Here is a 19,608-nt window from a genome sequence, read left to right as displayed (position 1 = left end):
GACCGTGAGTGCATAAAAACGTGCAAAATTACAACTGACGTTTTTTTACTCACCATTAGGCTGATTAATGCCCACACAACACATACATCAAAATGCTATAGTTGCAAGCATGTCACCTGCGAAATTTGAGACCTTAAATCCAATTTTAAGGCAAGTTTTTGGCAGTTCACAAACCATCCACGTCATTCTCCATGCTCTAGAAATGTATGTCTGATTCCCAAGGTATTCTGGGTAGGTGCAGGAAGAGCCTTGCAGCTTACTTGTTTTTTAATCGATGGCCAAATGAACATAGCGCCCTCTGTTAAAAAATGAAACATTTTGCATTCACTCAGATCAACAAGAGGGCGCTGTTTTATCTACACGATGAAAATGTTATAGCTGAGGAGTCTTTTTGCACAATGCATTGCAGTACACATCAATGTGATGTCTCACGTTTGGATTTCGATATCTCTCTGCAGTATTGAGAGTCCCAAATTTTCGGACTAGATCTTCGCCTGATCAAATTTTCGCGCTTGTACATGTACCACGAGCATGCAGTACTCAGGCATGACGTCAGGCATGTCAGATGGCGCGGCACCGCGCAACCCTCTAATAGGCTCTATCACATCTCTACAACTAGATAAATATAATGTGTACAAATAAAAATAAAAATACATGTAACTAATATTTAAAAATAAACATGTATTGAATTTATTTAAGTTGTGGTTCTTTTTAAAATTTTGATTTTTTTTTTCTGAAAATTATCAGATTATTACATTGTTTTTTTAGAAATAGCCTAAACATTTGAACAAAAAATGGCGGTCCGCTAGCAGCGGTTGTTTTGATGAAATTCAGCGGCGGCTTATGTTTGACATTGCATTTTCAACAGTGTCAGGTATCCTTGTTTTCATGCCCCCAACAAATCAACGATGTCAGCAGAAAAGGAGAGAAGAGTGAGTAGATCTATAGTAGTACAGTGTTAGTCCGAGTAACTTGGACCCAACTTATCGCCTTTTTAAAGGGAATGTAGCCTACATACATTATTGGCTTTTAAGTTTTAGCTAGCCCGACTGCGTCTGGCCGTCAGGCCGTACAGTACTATCGCAAGCTCTGTAGTACGGCCAGACGCCCGATGCTTCCACAGAGACTGAATTTTGTTGGCCGCCGATGTAGCGATTTTGCTACATCTTTCGATCGCGATTATCTTTTCATCCAGGACACAAATTTCCAAAGTTAAGGTTCGTAGTCGTAGAGCAACTCATACCTTTTCGAAAAAACGTTCTTTGGTCTGAATATTTTCATCCATCTGGCCACAAGACGAATTTCAGTCATCGGATTCCACAAATATCGTCCCCCATGCGATCCCCATGCGATTTCAAAATGGCGGCCGCGCTGTAATGTATGCAATATGCAGGCGCGCCCGCGCAAACTCATGAATATGCATAAACAGTCTGTGACGTATGACCTCGTGTTTTTGGACGTACGGCCCCGCAGCACGCATGTCCAAAAACACGAGGTCATACGTCACAGACTGTTTATGCATATTCATGAGTTTGCGCGGGCGCGCCTGCATATTGCATACATTACAGCGCGGCCGCCATTTTGAAATCGCATGGGGGATCGCATGGGGGACGATATTTGTGGAATCCGATGACTGAAATTTGTCTTGTGGCCAGATGGATGAAAATATTCAGACCAAACAACGTTTTTTCGAAAAGGTATGAGTTGCTCTACGACTACGAACCTTAACTTTGGAAATTTGTGTCCTGGATGAAAAGATAATCGCGATCGAAAGATGTAGCAAAATCGCTACATCGGCGGCCAACAAAATTCAGTCTCTGTGGAAGCATCGGGCGTCTGGCCGTACTACAGAGCTTGCGATAGTACTGTACGGCCAGACGCAGTCGGGCTAAGTTTTAGCCTACTCCTAGAACTATGAGGCTCCACGTAGTGGAGCCTCATAGGTTCAGAAGCCCGCAAAATTGTTGTCAGCACAAAACACTAATTAAGTACAAAAACGTCCATCCCAAGCAAGCCGTTTTCCACAGAACCGCTGCACAGTTTGCCCCTAAACTCCATACAATACCTCATGACATACTCACGTTATGTGCACCCAACAAACATCGGTGGATTCTGTCTGTTTTTCGGCAAAAATGATGAAAAATATGCCCTTTCCGCACTGAGCCAACCTAACACTTGAAACGAGCACGCGTGCAGAATGATCGCAGTTATTTTCGGTTCGATCGCTCGGAGCGCGCCGCGGGGGGTACGTACTTGCACTTGTATGCATGTGCATACTATCGTTCCGCTCCTACACCATACCCCCCGCGGCGCGCTCCGAGCGATCGAACCGAAAATAACTGCGATCATTCTGCACGCGTGCTCGTTTCAAGTGTTAGGTTGGCTCAGTGCAGAAAGGGCATATTTTTCATCATTTTTGTCGAAAAACAGACAGAATCCACCGATGTTTGTTGGGTGCACATAACGTGAGTATGTCATGAGGTATTGTATGGAGTTTAGGGGCAAACTGTGCAGCGGTTCTGTGGAAAACGGCCTGCTTGGGATGGACGTTTTTGTACTTAATTAGTGTTTTGTGCTGACAACAATTTTGCGGACTTCTGAACCTATGAGGCTCCACTACGTGGAGCCTCATAGTTCTAGGAGTAGTTTTAGCCCAGGTTGTTCGAACTTCGAAGTCTTCATTGCGTTACGACTGACGTCCAGGTAGGGTGGTCGGCAATTTTGGGTTTTTTTTGTCCAACTAGTACAAACTTGGTATCATTCATGTCATTGGAAAGAGCTTCCAAAAAGAAAACAAATGGTACCAATTATAAGTTTACACCTTAAAGTATGGACTATGTACTCCTAGAACTATATGAGGCTCCACGTAGACACTAGCCCCACTAGTGTGGCCGTCGGTATGCTGCGCTGAACCTCTGGCCACACACCGTGGTACCGTGCGCTACTGACACTACTACTGAGGACGAAGTTTTCATAAAATCTGCGGTCCGTTTCTTACATTCTCAGTTTCTTACTTTCTTATGGTTGTATTCTATGATGTCTCACCTATCACTTCTGGGATGCTTAGGTCTAATGATGTTCCATTTTCCGAGATATTCTTCAATCTTTCTGGAGCCCATATGCACTCGTGAAACGTCTGGTGATGGCAGCCATTTTGAATGGGACAAGAGATGACCTCAAGCTGTGACGTCGCGTTTATGCAAATTGCTTGTCGAGCGCGCGAGGGTGCGAGTTGCAAATGCGACGGCTGTTTCCTGTACCATGCATTTATCGTCAGGGGGCCACGTGCACCGATCTCTATTCAGGATCTACGGCACAGGAAACAGCCGTCGCATTTGCAACTCGCGCCCTCATCATAGTTCTAGGAGTATGGACTATGGTGAAGTTTAGCTGGAGTTACCCAGCCCTAAATTTTATCATTGGGTTGTCATCTAGCAATAGCATGTCTAGGCATGCTAGGGCTGGAGATAATTTTTCACGTAACCCAGCAGCGTAGGCAGGTCCCAAGGAAAATGTTCAATTTTGTCCCCGTTACACACTAATTCAGTAATTGCAACTGCAACTCACCCCAAACTTGCCTGGAATAACCATTACACAGGTCCTTGAAGTAGAAAACGATCCACGATGAAGATTCAGCCTACAATTGCAGTGAAAAAAGGAGGAATAACCGCTAACCTGACAACCTTGCAGGCATGGCCAGGACCGCAATTGGTTTGTGCACAAAAAAAATTGTGTACAATCATGACAATGAATGGCAGTCGATTACCAGGCACAGCGCGCTGTCAACTAGTCGTTTTTTGCCGGCTGCGCTGGCTGTTGGCGTATGACGTCACGCGGAAGCGTAACACCCAATGACTGTTTCATGCACTAATATGAGGTTTACCACTCGCATCACAGCTGCGGTACTGGAACCGCAACCGATAGTGCATGAAACAGTCATCGTGTGTTACGCTTCCGCGTGACGTCATGCGCCAACAGCCAGCGCAGCCGGCAAAAACGACTAGTTGACAGCGCGCTGTGCCTGGTAATCGACCGCCATTCATTGTACACACTTTTTTTTGTGCACAAACCAATTGCGGTCCTGGCCATGCCTGCAAGGTTGTCAGGTTAGCGGTTATTCCTCCTTTTTTCACTGCAATTGTAGGCTGAATCTTCATCGTGGATCGTGTTTTACTTCAAGGACCTGTGTAATGGTTATTCCAGGCAAGTTTGGGGTGAGTTGCGGTTGCAATTAGTTTGTAACGGGGACAAAATTGAACATTTTCCAAAAAATTCTGCAATTTTGTTTGGGACCTGCCTACGCTGCTGGGTTACGTGAAAAATTATCTCCAGCCCTAGATGACAACCCAATGATAAAATTTAGGGCTGGGTAACTCCAGCTACATGTAGGTGAAGTTATGGTCCATTAAATTTGAAGGGCATGTCCAACCCCAATTATTCCGCCAGCACAGTGCGGGGTGTAAAATAAAATAAAAAATTCCCAATCACCTCAAAATTTTAAGAAAAAAATAGTTGCAAGTAGATTTGAAGATTCCATTCAATAGCCATTCCGTATAATTGTTCCCCATATAAAATAGGTCCCGGCTTAATCTTACATTGTACCATCCTTTATTCTCATCTATACCGTATAATGTAGGCTAGCCACATCGAATCTTGTTCTTCATTATATTTTGAGTCTGACCACTCTTGACTCATATTCAGGCTGGGAACTAGAAGCCTACGGCAAAATAGCAAAAACAAAAATAAGCTAATTTTAACATGTTTAATGCAAATTTAGTTCAATTTTGGAAAATATTCGGAAACAGTGGAAATAATACCATATTAATTTTTTTGAGCAGAATTGCATATTTTTATTATGTAAATTTTCCCAATAAAGCAATCCACCAAAATTTACCCCAGTAATCACGGCATTATAATATTATTTCTTCATGCATGCATAAAGCATGGAGGAAGAATAGGCAGCCATTGTGACACCGCCGCGCGTCATATTTTAATCACCTTGCCGAAGGCACCCTGACAACAAAACCCCCAAGCGTCAAAAAGCGTCAAGGGAAACATAACAAAAAAACTAGTCACACAAACTCCTGAAATTCCACCCTTTCAGAAACTACCCCTTTTATAGTCTTTTATTTTTTGGCCGCAAAATCGTTAAAAATCTCACATTAGGAGTTCATGAACGACTCTTTCATGAACTCCTAATGTGAGATTTTTAAATCGTTAAAAATCTCACATTAGGAGTTCATGAAAGACTCTTTCATGAACTCCTAATGTGAGATTTTTAACGATTTTGCGGCCTCTTTCATGAACTCCTAATGTGAGATTTTTAACGATTTTGCGGCCAAAAAATAATGACAATCTGTACTTTTATTTCGTCCAAAAAAATCTCTAAACTCGGAAGGCAAAATACAAACTAACGTGCATGTTCTTGGTATGAGTCAAAAGAGAATTTCTTTGGCTTTACGATGATGTCATTGCTATTTTTGTCCGACAAAATCTCGGCAAATCTCGCCACAAAACCTGATTGAATGTCAAGTGCTAAAAACAAGATGGCCGCTCCCTGAGCGACTGCGATCACAACTTCCCGGAAATAAACATCGTTTTCAACACCAGATTTCACGATTTCGAATACGGCGATCATCCAAAGCAAATATATCATTGCAAAGATCCATCTGTTCTCTCCGTGATCATCTCGTCAGAGGAACTTTTCCAGTTCCAGAAAAAAGTAAAACTGCGCCAGCTTGAAACACACTTTCGCACGCAAATAGATACAAATGAAGATCGACCACGTTACGCCTACCTCCCTAGTCCAGAATGAGAATTCTCTATGTAATACCACCCAAAATTTTGACCAGATTTTTGTTACGTTTTACCTCGTTATAGAAGCTTATTTCACGCCTACATACAATGTACTCTATGTGTCCTTATCTATTGATCAGGGGAGTTCGGGAATTCCATTTGTGATGCTGACCGACGTTAATCAGGAAAATAACTCTAAAGCAACGTTAAACTTGTACATTTTTGTAGTCTCTTTTCATCAGTTTATCATTGAGTCATACGTCATGTACATGTGCGTGCGTACGAAAGCACACACGCTAGCGCCCTCCTTTGTTTAGTTTTGGTTGGAACAGCGACGTCACGCCAGCCAACCGAAGTCACGAAACGCTCAACCATTGACCAAAGCCGAAACATGTTTCTGGTAAAGTTCTCTGTCGCGAAAAACACGCTCGGTCATTGGATAGGTGACCGCACCTACAAGTTAGTGCGCATGCGTATGAGGGTGGTTACTAAGCAAATCGCACTGCGCGTTCACGTTGCAAGCCCGTACGCCGTGTACGACTAGACTCGGTCATTGTCGGTACGTGTGAGAAACTGATGAAAAGAGTCTACAAAAACGTACAAGTTTAACATTGCTTTAGAGTTTATTTTCCTGATTAACGTTGGTGAGCATCGCATATGGAATTCCTGAACCCCCCGGATCAATAGATAAGGACACATGAGTAAGACGTAAAAATTAGCTTCTCCAACAAGGTAAAAATATTGAAAATATTGGTCATAAATTTTTTCGCCCGGTTTTGAGCACTTCATACCCTTCACTCCCTCCGTAATTTGGGAGGAAAGAGGGTCCACCTGGGCTAGCTTTTGCTGTAATTTTCAGAAATGAACTATTTGAGGGGTTAGTATAATACATGTAGATCAAACACTGACATGTTTGAAGTTTTGTGTCCAAAAATGCTGGATAAAACAAGAAAAACAAAAATGTTCAAGTAGTCTGGTTCCTTGACTCCACTAAAGATAAAATGGATCAATTTATAGATGCCTGAAAATTGTAAGGTAAGGGAACCAGTCTAGCTGGCTTGCACCCGTTCATGAACATGTAACCAATAGTAAACAAAACTTGGACTGAAAAAAGTGTAAAGTTGGAGCAGTAGTTGAAAAATAGTTAGGGTTTTCCAACGGTGGTCGGATGTATACAAAAATACTATTTCGGTAGCTGATGTATTTCGGTCGGTGGAAATGCCAGGTTTACTTGTATTAAAGGTTGTTTTTTGTCTAAATAAGCCCATTTAATTTGCAAACATTTCAGTTTTCTATTAACTTTCAGGACTAGTAAATCTTTTATTAAGTATTTCTTTGGTTTTTCCAGAATAATATTAAAAACACCCATTACCCAAAGCCAATCGTACGTAACGTTGATAATAAATCAATAAATAAAGTAAGCGCTCAGAGTAAATTTTCCCACTTTTTAGATTTACGATCTGTGTCCATTTGTGTAGGATAATACGTTTTAAAAACGTTAGCTCCTGTTGAGTTATGATTATCCTCAGTTTTCCCCAAAGACATCAGGGTCTGCCTTCCTAAATAGACTTCTATTTGTCTCAGCCAATCATACTGTAGCACGTGTCTGTCAAGCACATGTATGCTTATCGCCGCCCCGCTGATGTATGCCAATCATATCAGTCTGGAAACTGCATCTGCTATAGCCTATTTGCATAAAATTTAAATATTCATAAGGCACTTAAATAAGTCGGTCTCTGGTCAGCGCGCGCGTCGATTTTAATCATGCACGTCGATCTTTTTTTTTTTTCCAAAATGTTCCGCGGTAGCTCCAACAGCGCCCTCTATTTCCGCACCTCCTCAATTTTTTTTTTACCAAAGAGCACCAAGGAATGGGAAATTGCACCAAGGCAAATGATCGAAAGCACCAAGGCAAATTATGGAGGACACCAATGTACATGAGGACACCAAAAAAGCAAAATAGTACCCCACCTTGTCTGTACAATCCAAGCATGAAGAAAAAAGAAAAAAAAGAGAGAAAAAAAAAAAAGCCGCGTAGCCGCATCAATTCCGGAACTTTGGTCTGACCAGAGACCGAATATTTTTTTTTTTTGGCCTAATACGTCCCCCGCAATCAAGGAATCACTCCCTATTTTCCTATATATCTCTCAACTAATTAATGTTCAGATAAACTACTCACAAAATGTATATATATAACAAATATCGATCTGGGCCGTAAATAATAATAATACACACAAAGCATTATTGTCCCGCGTGCTTGGGCTCTTTGCCACTCTTGCAATACATCGTGATTGGTTGGATGATAAATATTTTGTGGGTGGCACGGGCTGTCAACGATGTTGGCTGAGAGCCAATAGGGCATCAGGAAGTGGGTAATCCCCGTAAACATTACTACCCACGTGCTTGTCTGGGCATCGTGATTGGTTGTATTTAGGGGCGGGACTGTCTAGTCTACGATTGTGGCTGAGATGACTTGTGACAGGGGAAGGCAATCACCGTAAACTATTTGCCTCGTTTGCGATGGTGCAATTCCCGACGTTCACACGTGGTAACAAATAAGATTATGTGCAAACTTCCAGATATTTTTTTCTTTGTTTTTCTTTGAATGTCGGTTACGGTTAACCGTAACCGCAAAAGATACGGTTACACGGATAATTTTAAAACTGCAAACTTGCAGGCTTACAATGTACTTGACAGAAATATTTCAAAATGTAATATGTAGGCCATAATGATGAGTATATGAAGGCCTAATTCAAAGATACTGGTAAACACTACAAATTCCTAATTTTGTTTCACCAAAACTAATACATGTATAATACTAATTTTTTGTCAATTTATGACACTACTGCTGACTGCTCACCGTACAAAGGGCCTCAGCCTGTATGGAGACGTTTCAAAACGGTATAGGTCATGATGATGAATACATAATGCTTAAAAAAAAAAGGATTAAAATTCCTAATTTTGTTGCAACAAAACTAACAATATTTCCATTTTGTCCTTAAGGCCAAAAAAAACAAGTCTCCGGTTTCTGGTATGCGCGCGCGTCGCCGTAGCCATGCGCGTCGGCAAAATGAAAAAGTTTTTTTTTCAATAAAAGATGATGTCTCAAAACTGCCAAACTCACTGGTTTGACTGGAATCCTGCTGCTGCACAATTTTAACGTGTTTTTAGATGGGGATATGATCGAGAATAAGCTTTATGTGGCCTCTCTGGACTCCCATATATTTTCACTAAGTTTAGTCGGGCACCAATTGCAGTCCTCAGCCGACATTTGAAGCAAAAAAACAGGTAAAAAAAAAAAAAAGCCGCGTCGCCGCACCACTTTTTGGGCAAGCTCCATACCAGAAACCGGAGACTTTTTTTTTTGGCCTAAAATAACACTACTACCAATGTTTTATACATGTAATGTCAAGACACTGAGTAAAACATTTCAAACTGTGATGTTCACCAGATGATGAATTATTCTGAGAAAAACCTAAAGTATTCCTAATGTTTTTTTTGCAACAAAACAGTAAATCTGCTTCTGCCAATGTTTGTATACAATGTTAAAAACCCTTAGTGAAACATTTCAAAATGTAGTCAAGATGACGAGCAATTCTACAGGGAAAAAACTCACCGTGTTACAAAAAAATACTTATTTAAATGAATTCAGTAGGCTGAAAAAAATTGCAATCGGCTGGTGTACATAGTATACTTTTTTTTCAAAAGTACAACTGAACATATATACTGGACTTTGCATGCTTTCGGTAGCTTGGTTGATTTTTTCACGAAATAAGTCTAGCACTATTTTGGTTTGTCTTTTTTAATCTGTTATACACATTGTACCTGGGTATGACCATTAATCATAACATTCAAGTTAGTAAAATTCAACCCAATTTTAACTTGGCCTTAAAGCAATAATGATTCAATGTTAAACAAATGTGTATTCAGAGAGTATGTTAATTGCAGTTGTGGAGGTTTTCCCCAGCTTTAGTTTGTAGGCAGTTCTTATTTATGTAACCATGGTAACTGCAATATGCTATGTCATTCACTGGCTGTTTAACTATAGAGTCCATGTAGAAACCAGTGATATAAAGTTCTAAAATCAAAGTTCATGATTGATTTTACAGATTATAAATACAGATGTGGTATGTACAAGAAACATTCTAGACATGTTAAATCAGGCAAATACAACATGTAGAAAACCTGTAAATGAGATTAACTACAAATGGCAATCTCAGATTAAATAAAAGTGAATATGGTATAATATAATAGTGCTCACTGCTCAATCTGACATATTAAATGCATTATTACTATACATGTTCCATAAAATTCAACATCTTTTCCCCCTCTTTTTTCCCACTTCATACATGTATTGCTCTTTAGTTTACTACCTGTATGTACTATTTAGTTATTATTTTGAAGTGTATGCTTGAATGAAGACGTTAATCTGTGTATCTGGTGGGTGGTTTTACGCATCTTCCATATTTCATTCTGTAAACTGAGGTTGTCCTGGTGGTTTTGTTGTGGACTGTTCTGATGTGGGATGTTGTTCCCAACAGGAATATTGTTTGGAGCAGGTTGTTGGTCTTCACTGTCATCATCATAGTATTGATAATATTTGATACGTATGGTTCTGACCTTCTTTGGATCTGATGAGATCTTTGCGTTTTTGTCTGTATTTAACACCTTCTGAAGTCACAATGTATGATCGTGGTTCTTTGCATACCCCTGTGACGACTGCTTTTTGCCATACGTTTGGATTTCTGGGATTCTGCATTCTAACTATGTCTCCAGCGTGAAGTGTACATGTAGTTAAAGGTCGGGTGTTTTTGTCGTGGTTTGTTTTCTGTTTTTGTTGCTTTTCTTTCAACTTTTTTGTTACACTGGTCAGCGTTCGGGGTTTCAATAATTTGGGGTTAGTTGGGAAAAGTGTGCATGTTCTTTTTCCCATGAGAAGTTGGACTGGTGAGGCGTTTAAGCCTTCTAGCGGTACATGTACATGTATGTTTATATATTGCATGAGTGCAAGGTACATACATGTTAGTCTTTTGCTTTACACATCGTGTTTTTAGCAGTTTTACAGCGCTTTCAGCCTTTCCGTTTGATCTAGGATAACCTGGGCCCTATTTCATGGCACTGGTAAGCACACGATTTTCTGCTAACAGAGCCTCCGTCTATTTCACGGAGACCGTAAGCACAGCAAAAGGCATGCTTACCTCAGAGGAAAAATTTGCTTAACTTAGTGACGTAACAATAGAAATCTCCATGCACGCGCGACCGTTAGCACACACACGCCGTGAAATAGTGCTTAAGGTTAGCAAATTTTTCTGCTATGCTAAACACAACTTTTTGGCTAACTGTTAAGCAGCGCCGGGAAATTGGGCCCAGGGGAGCTGGTTACAGAACGACAGTCTAAGGATTTTTAATCTGAATTTTACTTTCAGAATTTCACAAGCCAGGAGATCCAAGGATTACCGTTTGTGCAACTTATTTGAGATGCTATGGTTCATAGTGTCTGCATCCATATGGGCATTGTGTCTAAATGAATGAAGTGTTCTCCTTGCCTCAAACAGACACTGTTGCTCTCAAGCGCCCATGCAGACACAATCAACCATGGCATCTATTTAATAAGTTCAACAAACAGCAATCCTTGGATCTCCCATGTGAAATTCTGAAATGGAAATTTGAATTAAAAATCCATCACTAAACAGCATAACTAATCATCTAACATACTATCCAGTAATCAAACATACATACCGGTATGTACGATGTCTCAATCCTAAAGTGCAGCTGTGATGTGTATACATTAAAGTTTCAAATTCATTTCGTAAAGTGTCAACTTTTCCACGAAACTCTCAAAGTGCAGCTGTGATGTGTTGTGCAATAAAGTTTCAGTAAAGTGTCGATTTCATACCAGTGTTGGAGCAAAGGCTTTGACCCTCAAGGCCAAGGCTTTGACCCTTAAGGCCAAGGCCAAGGCCTTGACCCTCAAGCCTCGAGGCCAAGGCTTAACCCTCAAGGCCAAGGCCAAGGCCCTGTTTTATGAAATGACCACTGATATAGAACTACATGTAATTATAGTCACATGAGTGACACATCATCACGCAAGGGCAGATCCAGAACACAATTTTTTTTGGGGGGGGGCAAAGAAATTTTGATCCCCCCCAAAAAAGTGGGTCAAAAAATTACGGCTTGGGCTTCGGGGCCCGCTTAAGGGCCCCTAAAAGTTTTTGGATTCGAGATGCTCTGTGGTGCGATTTGAGGCAATTTCTGACCATTTTAACCAATGTTTTTTGAGGAAAAGATGGTGGTGTACTCATTGCCTGCCTTTATTACGACGTCACATAAAAAAAAATGGTTTCGTTGGGTTTTTTGGGGGGGGGGGGCGGCATGGCCCCTTTTGGCCCCCCTGGATCCGCCCTTATCATCACGAATTGCTCGTTACGAAGAACAACATTTCCTTAATTGCAATCAACATGCTCGCATAGGCCTACACCGTTTTATGACTGCACTGTATCTATTAAAGTATAAGTTCAGGTCTTCAATATGGTTTAACTAAACAAAATAATGATTACTTCTATATTGACACACAATTCTCCCAAGTGTAACAAAAGGGGGATCCAAGAAACTGTTTTGGGAAATTTTTATTTGCTTGCCCAACATGGTCAGAAATATCAGCATTATCTAAAACAGATACATGCAAATCTTTAGCACTTATCAGGGAGACATACAACCAATCAGATCTATTCCATAGTTATATGCAATTAAAGTGATCATCTCATTAGCCCCACAAGTGTACGGAATATTTTTGCAGCAAATCTACTACAATGGTAACAAAGTGTGATGCTACAAAAGTGGAAGTGTGCCCACCACACAAATCTAGGGTGCTTCCCTCCTCCATGGTAATACGATTAAAATGGTAACAGCAAAATTTCGAACAGATTTATCTGGAAAATTCAAAAATCTATGGGCCTTGAAGAGCCTTGACTCAAAATTGCAAGGCCCTGAACCCTCAAGGCCAAGGCTTTTGCCCTCAAGCCTCGAGGCCAAGGCCAAGGCCCTAAAATCCAGCCTTAAGGCAGCCTTAAGGCCAAGGCCCAGCATCAAGGCACTACATCACTGTTTCATACTGCAGAGAATCAGTCAAGTTCGTAGTGGACGCAGCTCTCTGCGGTAGTCACAAACTTGTCAGCATCAACCTGGGAGATGGTGGCATTGTTAGGATGACACATCTTTCCTGACAGGTTGAAGGAGCGGCAGTTGGGATCCTTGTGGCAGGCCATGCAGCATTGCAACGGGTGCTTGATCTGGGTGACCCCGTAGACGTGGCCCAGCAGGCAGGGCGTGGTCACAGCATGGCAGCGAACTGAACTCTTCTCCTTTTGTTTCTCGCATACAATGCGTTTGGAGCCAGAACAAGGAACTTCAGCAGATTTTAAACTTTTGTGTTTGAAATCTGTACATGTCTGTTGGTTGCTGAGCATTGCGAGCTGCTGTTGGTTATCATCAGAGCACACCCGCTTCCCGTCTATCTCCTTACAGCCCAGCCAGATTCCTTTTGCTCCACCTTCAGATTCAGAAAAAAACTCTCTCACCATGCTGCTGACAAACTCTGTCTCTTGCTGAGAATTGAGAACCACAAGTTGCAAACCAAGGCCTTCACATTTCTTGTAAGCATCAAGCCAAGGAATTTTGATCTCAAGTAGCTTGACGTAGCAAGAGTGATTGTAGTATGTCCATCCTTGCGGACATCTCAAACAGATTGCATCAGTGCTAAGAACACCGACCATCAGAGCAAGCCAGCCTCCAAACAAAATGCTTTGCAACTCCAGATACATTGTTACGATTCCAATGTATCAAACTTGTAGGATCCCAAAATGATATCAGTTTTTTGGGTTTGTTTTTTTCAACTGAATTTCAGTTGCCGTTTGTAATGAATACAATCAGGGTTTGAAGAACAGGATGTCTTCTACTTGTTTGAAACTAGCACTGCCCGGTAAACAAGCTGTTTGCGCCAGCCAAAGCTGTCTGCTTAGTGCCACTACTTGGTTGCCATGGAAACATCTGTGTGGTGTTTTTTGATTTGTACATTTTCTCACCAACTGAAATTTTAAGTGACAGCATAAAATTGCACTTATCCACGGGTGATTGGTGCTTTATTAAGATGATACACATACACTACCAGTACCATGTCCAAAATGCAGCGGTATCTTGCTAACACTTTGTCTAGTTGTAAAATGCACGACATTAGTTACGCTTGAGATAAATACATGTACATGTAGTACTAAAAGCTTGACGTAAATTTGGTCATTAAAGGTACATGTATGATAGAGTAGATCATTTGCAGTGCAGCTATCCAAAATGTATGAGATTGGAAGGTTTGCATGGTGGAAAGATACTACGACAAGAGTTTGCAGTAGCACCATGTGAATAAATCTCTTTTGTGAGTATGTGTGGCTCTGAAAAGAACCGGAGGGACTCAACGTTTCGAACAGTACGCTCTGCCCGTCTGACATAATTATTGTTGAAAAGCTTACTTGGTTTAAAGATAGTAATGGCACTAAACTCCCTGTGAAATTATTCTCTCTCGCATAATTTCAAAAAAATAATCAAAGATGGCCATTTCCAAAGATGCGTTTAGTGGCGCATTTTCAGAAATGTCCATTAGTATTCGGTCTGTATGGCGAATGGGTGAGTGCAAGCATTGGCACGATGCACACTGTCATTTTTAAACATCTAAGTTCCCAACACTATGGGACAGAGACATGACACATTAAGCCATTCTCAATGTACACAGCGCCTTGTAGTTACCGTCTCGAGTACCAATGGGTAACTGATTGCCATAAAAGTGCACCTATCCACTGGTAATTGGTGCTCAAGATGATACACTGTCGACCAAAATGCTGTACATGTAATTATAATCAAAATTTCTATAATGCACCATTTTTACTTCTGATCCGCCTAGAGTGCTGATGGAATGAAGACTGAGGCATCGTACTCACACTTTGTCTAGTTGTAAAATGCATGACATTAGTTACGCTTGAGATAAATTTTACTAAAACTAAGCCTTTGGTCATTAAGTTAACTGGAGGAAGGGTTAGTAGATGTACATGTACTGTACATGTAGGTAATCATGTAAAGAAAACCTGGTACAAACTTGAACCCTGTCCGAAGATATGAAATACATGTACATGTGTATTTTGTGACATGGTCGTGAGGTCATTCGGCATCAAATTACATGTAATTTAAGGTCAAATTTTGTTGTAATTTGAGTATAACTTTTTTTTAATGAACAGTGTTACAAATGAAATGCTTTTATCAGAGTGAGAAGAACATGATGTCTTCTACATAAAATAGGCTTAGCTCTTTGCGACAGCAAACGCTGTCTGCATTTTGCTGCATATGGGGCGGTGGAGTGTTTTGCATTAAGTATTTTATAACCATAAAGGGCTTAAAGGATGTGAACAATGAACCGCCGTCGACCAAAAAGTTACCGTCGACAAAAAAGTGTGGCACCCGACAATATAGCAGTCGTGAGAGTATGTACCGGCTTTTGGTTTTCAAATATTCAATCTGACAAAAATTATTCAAATATTCGGTTGACTTTCGAGTTTTCTGTATGCGACAGCCCTACTGTGCAAACCCTGAAATACATGTATGTACAAAATGTATCATATGTACATGTACATATTGGCATTGGAGGGCAAGTGTACATATGTACATGTACTTGTCAGAACATACATGTACATGTACTTATTCTGTTGCATACTCACAAGCAGTCCAGACTTTTAATTGGGATTGTTTTGCACTTCCAAATATTATACGTACATTTTACATGTATTTAAATAAATTTAAAAAAAAGAAAAAGAAAGTTATCAAAGTTATATAAAATACATCTATAGACAAACAAAATTCACCATGCACATTCAAAATTGTCGGCCTCCTGCACGTCCCCGTTGTTAATGTGATCCCGAAGAACATTAACTGGTTGAAACATCAATATTCCAAGATTGAGAGTGAAACTGTTGCCATGGGAATTTATGGGGTAGGAATCAGTTCAGATATGATTGTTGTCAGTATTTAAATTCCCAACTCTTTCGCCCAAATTTTATTTTACGAGCCCAAACCATTGACATGTAATATCATTTGGTGATGATGCTTTTATGGTTATCATTCAGATTTCTAATCCTTTCATTGTATATTTCTTATCTTTATGAAACAGTACCAGGAACTCTACAAGAATCGCTTTGTGAATCCCATTGATCAAGGCATTGGCAGGTGAGTTCAGCCTTTAGACGACCAAATCAATCAAAGGGATAATGTAACAAAGCGCCGTGCAAAAGACATTTTGAAATGGAGTCTTTGATGCATCTTTCTGTGTTCCAGTTCTGTTTTTAAAGTCTTTGTATTTTCATTTCTAAAGGCTTTTCAGGTCTTTTTTTTTATGCCTGTCACAAATTTCCATATCCATGAGCGCTGGCCTAGTTTACTACAGCATTAGTATCAACAGTTGCAGTTGTTAATTAGGTTCTTCTCATTGTGCAAACTTTTATGGACAAATTTTCGGGTAGTTAATTAGGGGAATCATAATGTATAAATACAAAAACTGGAGAGCCTGTGCCTTAAAATAACAGGTCACTCAGGTCACTATGGAAATTGCATGGATGTTGTAAACAGTGAGAGAAGTTTATTTTGAAGGGAGTGTATTACACCATCAAAAATAAAGTGTCGTGTTTTTTTTAATCAATTTCAGAGACATGGATATTCTCACAAAAGTTGTTTAAGTGTCAATTTCATTTTTTGTCAATGTTAAAGGCCTTCAGTGATTGTCCGTAAAATCAGCCCCATGTATGCTTAGAAACCTAAATGATTTGGGTTAAATGTATCACATGTCAAAAATGAAAGCTTAAAACAATTATGCATTTAATTGTGTTTGAATAAATTGATTTCTAGACGTACAGGATGGGTGCTTAACAAGGAGGTGCGTAAGGACAGTGAAGGCTTTGAGTTATTTGATGACTACTGGTCAGATTCTGGTAAGTAAGAAGAAATGGGATATTAGGAGAAAGTTAAAGGTATATGTACGTAGGATCATTTGCCTATTGTGCATTTTGTTTTCGTTTGAAGCAACAAAATTGCTCAAAATCTTGAAGTTTCAACTCAGTGGATAGTATACATTTTGAGAAAACGCAGAAAAGTACGTGAAATATTTTGGGTTTCGTAACTGGATTCTGTTGCTTATGCACGTAAAAAGTGTGCCCGCGGGCAAGCTTCCTGTTTTGAAACCACCTTCAATGTTAGTTTTCTTCCAAAAGATACCATTTCAGCAGCCGATTTCACAAAAAAGTGCGTAGCTTGTGCAATGCATAAGACTTACTCAACAAATTTGTTGCACAGCTGCTCAATAAACTTACGATCAATTTCACGAAACTTGGCAAAGCTGCGCAACGTTTTAAATAATTTAAACATCTTGGACGAGGATAATAACAGCGTTTACGATGGATGTTTGTGTATGAATTTGTTCGTTCACGAAACAGTTCTTGAATCAACTCAGCCCGCAATTTTGAAAAAAAAATTGTCCGACTTCTTCGGGATCATGCGGCAACTCTAAATATTCTGTCACGAGTAAAATAGCAATTCATGTACCTCAAACAAGAAGCTGCAAGTGTCTTGTATCAACATTGATAAATTGTGTAATGACGGGCTCCACGACGATCATAATTTACTTGTAAAATACATTGTAGGTCATTTTCAGTCGCTACGCCACAACTTATGCCACCTAAAATAATTGCGTAAGTTACACCATAATTTATTGCGCAAGTCGCGGACTTACGCACTGTGAGACTTTCGTGAAATATGTCTCATAAGTGAAATGTTGCGCAGTGTACGCAATAAATTGTGGCGCAAGCAGAGTTGCGTAAAGCTTCATGACATCAGCTGCAGGTTAATACTTGAGACAGGATTTGTGATATCAGTCCCACATGTATGCATCTTCACTTTGAACAAAGTTTTTGTCATTAAATTGGCAAAGACTTTTCTGAGTTATTAGGCCAAAAATAAGAATTTTTCTGCTTCCAATTACATGGCATTTGAAAATAGGGCAGGTAGATAGGTAGGGAAATAAAAAAAAAAATTGGCAATTTTTGTGTGTACGATCATATAGAGGCATCTGCGTGTTGTCAAGGGTAAAAGGTAGAAATTGATGGTTTTGGGTGTGTTTTTTTTCCTCATTTTTCCCATAAAAAAATTAGGGTAGGGGCTGTCAGAATAGGGTAGGTAGGGAAACCGGAAGCAGGACTATTATTTTTTTTGGCCTTATTATTATTGTTATTATTATTAATGGTTTGATTAAAGACTTTTGCAGCCAAAGGCTGAATTACAGTCAATTTATTTATTTTTTAAAAGGGGGAATTAATGAATAAAAATTAGGTATAAATTGTAAAAGGATAGACATGTGCATAAAAACTCTGGACTGAAGTACATGTACATATTGTAAAAAAAAAATTTAAATGCACAACTTTGACATGACTTCATTAGATCTGGCTTACATCTTACAGCCTACATCTGATCACAAAAATATACACAAAGGTAACTTGTATGAAAATAGAGCAACAAATCCCTGTGTGTGTGTTCTTCTTGATCCTCCGGTTATATTCCTAATAACTCGTGATCTGTCCTGTGTGCTTTGGTTAGGTGAGGAGAGTGTTGATGACTTGTCCCTTCATGCCAACAAAGAAAATAAAGGGAGACCGTACAAGGTTAGTAAGTGCTTTCTGAAATCCTAACTTTCTCAACTAACTTCAGCCATATCATGTAAGGTGGTCAGAATAGCCTTTACACTGGAAGCTCTACCAGTTTTTACATCCATGTCTTCCTATACAGCTGAGTTCTCCCATTAAGCACATGCCAGACTTTACTCCGAGTTCTCGGGCCAGCACAGATGTGGAACCCCTGTCTGATGTTGTCTCCAAAACAGTCACTTCAAATTCCACTCTGACCAAAGCTTCAAATAATCTTTCAAAGATTGCCAAGTCAGTTAAAGCGGATCAGGCTAAAACTAACGAAGAGCCCTTGGCTATAGAGAGGGAGAATGGCATAACCAGGGAGGAAGGTGATGCTGGAGATGAAGTGACAACACCAGGCCGAGAGGAAGGCGGTATTCAAGAGTCAGACATCACTGGAAGCATTATTAAAGGAGGAAATTCTTTCCAGGTTCCCAACTCTGCACTTCAGGAGTTCAAGACCAAGACAAGGTCAGAACCTTTATGTTGCCCAATTCAACCATTGCTGTAGTTTTTACATCTAGCTGATTGTTGTCTTTTGAAATGCGAGCTAATTTCATGGACTGGCACGAGTAAGGCTGTGGTTATGCAACATTTTAATGTTTAAATGCTTACAGTATTGATATTTGTATTGATATCAATAAAGCATTTAACTCTTTTTAATTTGTTTAGAGAAACACCAATTTCCTCCCAACGAAAGATTTAAATTTCAAAATTTAATTGCATTCTCTCATACATGCTGGAAGGTAAGACAGATACTTTGAATTTTATAGTCGGAAGTTACCATGGTAACAGTGCATGCCATTGGTTACATGTCATCAATCCCACTCCCGCCACCTGCCCAAAAATCAACGAATTGATTGAAAATATCCACAAATTGATTGAAAATATCCCTTAGAATGTCGACGAACTACAATCCTAGGGCTGTCGCACATTAAATTCAACTTGGCTTCCTTTTACAGTAATTTGATTTTGAGGAGATTTCCCTCGACCCCTAGAAAGTCCAATTTTGTGGCTAAAAATTACAAACCAGTGGAAGGAAATAAAG

At 39.9% G+C, this 19,608-nt stretch overlaps 1 protein-coding gene across 2 annotated transcripts in view; it reads left to right on the top strand.

Moving 5' to 3' along the window:
* Nucleotides 1-782: 782 nt before the first annotated feature.
* The window catches only part of LOC119728210 (centromere protein C-like), a 31,551-nt gene continuing 12,725 nt past the window's right edge, over nucleotides 783-19,608 (top strand). For both annotated transcript variants that reach the window (XM_038200351.1, XM_038200350.1), the window contains exons 1-5: nucleotides 783-932; nucleotides 16,001-16,056; nucleotides 16,732-16,814; nucleotides 18,472-18,536; nucleotides 18,661-19,031. In XM_038200351.1, the coding sequence (XP_038056279.1) occupies nucleotides 909-932; nucleotides 16,001-16,056; nucleotides 16,732-16,814; nucleotides 18,472-18,536; nucleotides 18,661-19,031 (599 nt within the window). In that variant the 5' untranslated portion in view covers nucleotides 783-908. The remainder of the gene's footprint in view (nucleotides 933-16,000; nucleotides 16,057-16,731; nucleotides 16,815-18,471; nucleotides 18,537-18,660; nucleotides 19,032-19,608) is intronic.

The sequence above is a fragment of the Patiria miniata genome, unplaced genomic scaffold (genome assembly GCF_015706575.1).
Source record: "Patiria miniata isolate m_02_andy unplaced genomic scaffold, ASM1570657v1 HiC_scaffold_20, whole genome shotgun sequence".
NCBI classification, from domain to species: Eukaryota; Metazoa; Echinodermata; class Asteroidea; order Valvatida; family Asterinidae; genus Patiria; species Patiria miniata.
The sequence above is the reverse complement of the archived record's forward strand: the minus strand, read 5'-3'. Positions and strand labels throughout refer to the sequence as shown.